At 41.6% G+C, this 7,947-nt stretch overlaps 1 protein-coding gene across 1 annotated transcript in view; it reads right to left on the bottom strand.

Moving 5' to 3' along the window:
* Positions 1–4,365: 4,365 nt before the first annotated feature.
* The window catches only part of otud7a (OTU deubiquitinase 7A), a 43,491-nt gene continuing 39,909 nt past the window's right edge, over positions 4,366–7,947 (bottom strand). Inside the window, exon 13 of the mRNA XM_007556773.2 lies at positions 4,366–7,318. Coding sequence (XP_007556835.1) covers positions 5,759–7,318 — 1,560 coding nt within the window. The 3' untranslated portion in view covers positions 4,366–5,758. The remainder of the gene's footprint in view (positions 7,319–7,947) is intronic.

The raw sequence follows: 7,947 nt of genomic DNA, 5'->3' as shown, positions 1-7,947 counted from the left end.
GTTTTAGCGCCAGTTAGAAATAGATTGAGTCCATTTTACAATATGTCTGCCTTAAATTAGGCTTCTGCCAAACAAGCAAAGCAAGCTGTTGTTCTTTTGAAATTTAAAAGGAAGGCTCCTCATGCAAATTCAAAAGACAGAAAATCTGAGAAGGAGAACAATGCGCTCAGTCTAATTCAGGGCTTAATATAGAAGCTGCCTCACTGAGGGAACACTACTGAGAATGTGGAGGCCCTGAGGTAGCTCTGTGGGACGAGCAACGGACATAAAATGCCGACACAGCACATGAAGTCATCAAGATATAAAAGGAATAGTTTTGAAGTTTGGTTACTTTGAAAGGTAATGAGTGACAAATGTTTAACCTGCCCACATTTGTTAGATATTTACATGAAAAATGTATGGGTTTTTTTTTTTTTTGTCTGTAAAACCAGCAGCAGCACTGAGTCTTTTGCATTTTGTAGTTTATGTGTTGTGACTTTACATAATCTTAAAGTTCATTCACCTGATCACATTCTAAACACCAACAATATACTATGCATGCAAATATGTTACCTTATCCAGATCCATTTCATGATATTACCCTTGTAAATATATTTTCTAATGGTAGTATTTCGTTCTCCAGATTACATCCTTCTAAATTCAAAGCCCTTTCACAGAGCTTTGTGCAGTGTACGTTATTGTTACTGTTACTGTTACTGACTTTTTAAATCGTATCCTCGCCGATACGAAGTTTAAAGGGTCTTCTTTGTTTTAATGCAGATATAATTTGATTTCCAAAGAAAGAGGATCTTTTTACTTCAGGTACTTAATTTGCACACATTTATGTATAGTGCTGGAAAAACAACTTAAGTTGTAAATACTGTTAGCAAAGTAAGAATGGCCAAGGTAATTTTACAGAAACCAATTATTTCTTGACATGGATCCCCCTCCTCTCCACTGTCTAACTCAAATCTAAAGTGCTTTTCTTACATATTACTGTGAGATGTTTTAATTTTAACGTCCCGTTTTCCAGGGGTGGCAAAATATTTTAGAGGTACTTCATAAATCAGTTTTATGCATATAGAAATTAAGACCTCACCTGCCTCGAATCAGTCAGACAAAGGTTTCAGTTGTTTGAAAAATGCCCTGCACCTAAACCACCCAACTCTAGAAATCCTCAAATGACTCCATATTTGCTGGGTGTGTTTGTGGTGCACAGGAGAATGCACACTAAGAACAAACGTGCGGTTCTTTGGTGTGCTGTGCAACTGATTGGTGTATTAGTCAACAATTGCAAAGAAGGGAGCAATTATTTATTGTGGAGGGAGATGATTCTGGAGAATTTGGCACAGGGTGAGCAGGAGGCTTGAAACTTACTTTCAGTTTTTAATTAAGAAGGCGCTGAACGAACATGAGAAGTTGGTTCTGCATTTGAAATTGCTCTTCAGCTTGCAGAAATAAGGAAAATGTTGCGGGTTTGAAACAACCTTGAAACATTTTCATAATGAGAAGCCACACTGTAATCAAATTTTATATTCCACTTGGGAGCCTTAATGTACTTTGACTTCTCTGTTAACTTAGTTTTTTTTTTTTTTTTCCACCTGCATGTTGGCATTTAATTCTTCAATTGGAAGGAAAGCAAATGGAGTCCGACATAAAATGTTCCCTTTTGATGTTTTTTTTGGATATAATTGTGAATTTATACACCAAATTCCTCCACAAAACAATTTCTACGCTCAAATTATGTGTTGGTGTTTTGCAAGTTACTCACAGATTTTAGGCGAATACACCCATCAGTCACACGATTTTGACCATTTGTGGTCATTTGGTGTGTTCAAATTCCAGGATCAGTTCAAATTGGTTAGAGCTGTTTTCAAAGCATTTCTTAGTTTCAGCAATTTATGTTTTGTTTTCAACACTGCTGCACAAACATAGATTGCAAATGATTTACTGATTTATATCACGACTCATCTTTCCGAAAGAGCTACAGCATGAAACATGTCTCGCAGAACTGTTTCATGTAAACGGCAGCCCTTCCTGCATTAAAAGATTTAATGAAGCCGTAATTAACTTCAGCCCCACACTGCTGTGATGATAAATAAATCTCTCAGAATATCCCATGAGTCAGTTTGTGGGGTGTTTAAAGCCATTTTGTCCCAACATGCTCACATGCAGAAAAACCTCACTTTTATTTAATGATCTGAGAAACTAAAAGACACCTCTCACCAAAGTGTTTGCAGACTTTTTCTGCTTTTTCTTTTTGCTAGCACCAGTTTATCAGCAGGATGTCGATTCTTCTGGCAACAAAGTGTCTCTGGAGTAAGAAGGCACAGTTACAGCTCTGAGCCTGGAAGGCTGTCCTACTTGGCAGCTCACTGAAGATCCTCATCTCAGTAACCCAAAAGCAATTTTGGTAGGAGTTATCTCCCCCCCTGCTCCCTCTGACTCTGGCTCAGGTCATTTAAAAAGAAGGAAAAACAGATCTTTTTTTTTTTCTTCCAAGCAAAACTCCTGTGCTAAGAAATGATTGAGGATGTTCTTTCCAAACTGGAGCTTTAAAGTCTTATTGTGAATAAAATTAAATATATCTAACCACAATATTAAGATCCAAGTGTCCTTTGTTTTATGCTTTTCTAAAGTTTTAAAACTTGAATCATTTTAACAGTTTTTTTTTTTTAAACGTAGCTATCACTAAATGCGTAAAACACAGGTTGATGGATAGCTGCAGCCCCTCCTTTTAGTGGCAAAGAGATACAGAAACTCAACAGATCGAAAGCAGAGATGCTAGCACAGCCATAGTTAGCGGTAGCAGTGTTTAAAAGTAAACGGCAATTAAAATAGCCAGGCTGAACATGTTGCAGAGTACAAGTTTATGAGGAGTTTCTTTTGAGTACCAAAAGAAACTTTGGTACTCAAAGTGTTAAACGGCTTACATTAGGTGTTTGTACCCTCCATGTTTTAATATGCCTTTGTCCTGTGATGTGATTTAACATGGTTCTAGATATGGTCTCTATATTTTGTCAAATCGAACAGCCCAGCAGTGGCCTTTTTTTTTTTAAACCAGTTTGGTTAATTGCCCAGTGTGCTCAAGGGTATCCATTTTGAGAAAAATCGACCTTTACCAAAACTGCCAGTTTCTCTAATAAGATGACTTACAACACTACTGACAATCCATGAAATTTTCCACATTTTGCCATGTTGCAACATCAAACGTCAATTTATGCTTTAAACAGACAGGCCAGGTATGAAGAGCATCAGTCATAGCATATGGTGAATCTTGATGAGCTGCAGAAATTACAGGTGGGATTACATATTTACTAAAAGTTAGACACAAGCTACGCAGGGTATGCAGCAGTGGTCAATGGAGAGCAGTACTTCTTCAATTTTTACTCTAAAATCTATGTGCCCATATATGGTAGAAAACAAACATTGCAGATCAGTTTAAACATACCATCCCCCTGGTGAAACCCGGTGATGGGGACATCATCCCAAAACCAGATGGATTGAGAGTGGCAAGGCTCACCTCAAAAGATAACAACCCAAAGCAGATTTTGGTTGTTATCCTTAATGGCCTATCTGAGAAGTGAAAACTGATGTTAACTGATCGATTTCAGCCTGCTTGAAATTGAGCCATGTTCTAAAGGAGAATATGCCAAAAGTCTAGAGGTGCAAAGCTGCCCAAAACATTTGTATAAACATTTGCTTTATACATTATACAAATGTATAAAGCATTTCATCAGATGGTTTAATTTGCACTATGCTGTGTGAATTTATCATATAAAATCTTCATAAAACACATCAAAGTTTGTGGTGGCAACAGGACAAAATGTGAAAACATTTTAGAAATATCAGTGCTTTTGCAAGACACTGTGAGATTATGGCAGTCTGCCTGTTTGACGTTGGTTAACTTCAAAGACTGATAAAGCTGAGTTTGGATAAGAATCAACAGGAGAGCATCATCAACGTATCGGGACGCCCATCAAACCAGTTCCAACCCGTTTCAAAAATAAATAATACACGGACACGGCAGGTTTGTAACAATAGACTATTTTTTTTTTCATATTTACATTTGTACCTAATGTGCAAATTAATAATTTAAAGTAGTGTAAAACTCTCAAAGGAATACAAAATCATATCTTACAGTCCTAACATGGTGGGAGTCCATGAACTGGTCACAGAGAAACAGAGGGGAGCAACACTGCAGTGTGTACAGGAGAGAGACAGAAGCAAACCCAGGGAGCAGTGGACATCCTTGGCCAGGACACACTTTGTTAAGGACAGCATGGCACATTATCCAAGCGTCACCAGGACAAACAGCAACACAAACACTGCATCTTTACAGTAGTCATGTCAAATGAGCAGAAAGCACTTAAAGAGGCCCCGGGTTTTCTTTTTTTTAAATCTCTTAAAAATCCCACTGATTGGTTAAAGCACTGAAGATCACAAAGGCTTGAGGTGCTCGTAGCAGCAGGTGCTTATTTTGAACCGGCCTCTGGATGAGGAAGAACAATAACCTCACGCTGACCCGGTGACTTGTTTTCCGTTTTCCTGCAGGTCACCACATACCGTAGTGCTGTTAAGCATGATTGCACGTCGTGTTGTGTGGGCGTGGGAAGGAGGGGAGGGGTGTGGGGGAGCTAGAGACACGTAATAACACTTCAGACAAAAAAAACAAGAAGAACAAAAAAAACAACAACAAAAAAAAACACACACACACACATCAACCTGCAGTCATGACTCAAGAGTTTGTCTCATCTACACACATTTACGGAGCAGATTGGTCGACAGGCAACTCAGAGAGACACACCACAATCACTGCATATTTGAGAAGCAGTTGTGAAGTGTTTGGCACAGAAAAATGTTGAGAATTTTGATTGTAATTAGTTGTTTTTTTTTTGTTAAGAAGCCAGCGTGGCAGTGCTTGTGGATTTTAGGATACGTGCAAGAATGTAAAACGTGATATCACACAATATTTCGAGTCCAATTCTGACACGGCAAACCCCTTCAACATGGCAAAAAAAACAAAACAAAAAAAAACAAAAAAAAACCCGAAACAAAAGGTACACAAAACAAATGAGAGTTCAACACTTCATTCTAATCCAACATTACAGTCTAAAACTCTTACACGTTTTTAATTTCTGTATCTCAAATTCGTTTACAAAAAGCACGCTGTGACGTTCCTTTACGAGTCACAAGACACAGTTAACCTACAGTATCCATTTTATTGGTGCATAGACAAAACCGGGAGAGAGTGTAGCAAAAAATCACCAATTTATTGCTTTAAAGTCTAATATTAACCCCCCATTAAACTTCTTTTGATTGCAAAACAACTACAAATATCCCATGGAGAACCAGGCAGAGGTATTGCATTCAACTGATTAAAAGAGCTAAAATGTCCCTTCCTGATGAGATGCAAATCTTTTTGCACTTTGAAAAATAAAGAGCTTTCTTGCACATAAATTTACATCACAGAGGTAAACTTTTACTCTAAAACAAGTAAAAGGCTAAATTTGATGGGACAGAAGTAAAAAGAACTAAGAAAAAGAAAAAAAAAAAAGAAACTAAAATCTGGCCAAAGCTGCTCACTGTTTCAAGTTCTGCTTCCCTCGTCGTGAGGTAACAAGGGACTGGGGACAGGAACGCACGAGCATTACTCAACAAACCCAGGAAATGCTCGATATTATGTTTTTTGTTGTGTTTTTTTCAAATGCGGAGAGCGGATGGTGTTGTTCCCTCAGGTGTCCTGCGGCTGCGTTGATGCTGAAAGTAGCGGTGATGGCTATACAGGCCTCTGGACCTTGCTCTCCCTCTCCCTGCGCTTCAACTCCTCCCTGTAGCAGTAGGAGCAGTAGTTGTCCGTCTCCGGCCTCCCGTAGAAGGAGCAGTTCTCCCTTTTGCAGCGGCGCTGCTGAAAGCAGTACAAAGGGCTCCCGGAGTTCCGCCCTTTGGTCTTGTCTGGACCGAGCCAGGTGTGAGGCACGCTGTCCTCGTCGGCGAACTCGAGGCAGTCCTGAATGTCTCCCGCATTGAATCCGTTGGTGTACGTGTGGGACTTGTGTTCGCCGGGCATGTTGTAGGACAGTGTGTCCATGGTGTTGACTGTGCGGACCCCTGACAGGCGCGCGGGGCTGTAGCTCTGGGAGGAGAGCGTGCGGTTCTGCTGGGGGTAGGTGGCGCATGTCTTGAGGGTGCCCACCACTGGCTTGTAGGGGTCATCTTGGAAGATGGAGGATTGCATGTTGACATCTTGTAAGTGAATGACGCTGTGCCTCTGGATGGGCGGCGTATGGCTGTAGTGGGCAGACACAGGGATGGGTCCGGGTCTCTTAGCACCGATGCTGGGAGAGGAGTAAGGCGCAGGGGCTGAGACGGGGGCTGGGTGGGAGATGTGATGCGAGCTCGGCGGAGGGGTGAGAGGAGGGACTTGGACGGTAGAGAGATTGGCTGCAGGAATGGGACTGTTTCTGCCCTGCGTCTTGAGACTGAGCAACGGTTGCGGGTTGCTGTAGGTGTGGTGAGGCAGGACGGGAGAGCAGCTCTCCGGAGGAGAGCTGTCAGACCTCTCCCTCTGGAAGACGCTCTCGTGCTCCGGCTTCTTCGAGGACACTTCAGTAGTGGCAGGAGGCTTCTTCTCTGCCTCCTTCCTCTTTTGCTCCTGCTCCTGGCTGAAGCGCTCCTGGGCGTTTGTCAGATAGTAGCTGATCATCTCCTCGTGGAACTGGTGTCTATGGCTGGTCAGCAGCAGTCCTGCAAATATGAACTTGCGCTCCCCCTGCATGGCAGCCCGCAGGATGTTGAGGCTAAGCTTGACATCTGTGCTGTATTTCCAGTTTTCCAAGGACTTGTCCCCCGAGCCTCGCCCCGTGCTGTCCTGTCTCTCAGTCGGGGAAGAACTTGACGGTCTGTCTCCATCTGTAGGGGAGGGACTTGTGGCTTTCTCGGAGGAAGTGGAGCTGGTTGAATGGCCTGAATCTTCCTTGCTCCCTTTGGTTGCCTTTGACTCCTTCTTCTTTGCCTTTTCCCCTCCATTTTCCCCATTACGACCTGAGCCAGAGTTCGACTTGTTCATTTTGCCGTGCACAAGTCCTCCCAGACCTCCCATGTTCTTCTTCAGCTTGATACCGAGCGTTTTGCTAAAGCTTCCTAATCTGTTAGCTACAGAGTCAGTTCGACTCTTGTCCTTGCGCTGCTTGTCTTTGTCCTTTTCTTTGCTGGGCTTCCCGGTGTTAATGTTTGAGTTGCTGCCGACAGACTCGCGGTCAGAGTCCATGGACTCAGCAAGAGACTGGACATCCTCACCTGCAGAGGCTGTAGGAGACTCTGGCTGAGCCAGGGGAGCCTGCAAAAAAGCCAAACACACAAAAAAATAAATACACTTTAAATTTGATCACACCTTCCTCTTAAAACTTTTTCTGATTTATTTATCATTATGTATTTATTTGGAATTGTAGGTGACAGGCTCACAAAAGTAGTGTACTATTGTAAAATGAAAAAAAAAAAAAAAAAAAAAAAAACAGGATTAAAAACAAAACGTTTCCCCAGAAAAAAAGAAAAAAGTTTGTAGTGCCTATGTATTTAGTCTACCAGGTTTTCTGCTAGGATTACACTGTGTTTAGCTCCACACAATCTTCTTCTCATCAATGCTTTTCCAGCTTTGTATCCCTTCTGAAGAAAAGCATGCCCTCAATGTAACGCTGCCACCGTCATTGTTCACCAGTGGTGGAATGGTGTGTTCATGTAGATGTGCAGTGTTTGTTTTCTGTTATACGTGGTGTTTTTGTAGCCATAAAGTTAAGCTTTGGTTTCACCCCACTAGAGCTGTTTGCTGTGTCTCCTGCGTGGAAAATTTTTAAGTGAGACTTTTTATGACTTTCTCTCAACAGTGACATTCTTTGTGCCAAAATCCAGATTTGTAACGTGTACAACCAATAACTGTCCTGTTGATAGATTACTGCACACCCAAGTCAT

Source organism: Poecilia formosa, unplaced genomic scaffold (assembly GCF_000485575.1).
Source record: "Poecilia formosa unplaced genomic scaffold, Poecilia_formosa-5.1.2 Scaffold81, whole genome shotgun sequence".
In the NCBI taxonomy this organism is placed as follows: domain Eukaryota; kingdom Metazoa; phylum Chordata; class Actinopteri; order Cyprinodontiformes; family Poeciliidae; genus Poecilia; species Poecilia formosa.
Note: the sequence above shows the minus strand (reverse complement) of the source record. Positions and strands in the feature narration are given on the sequence as shown.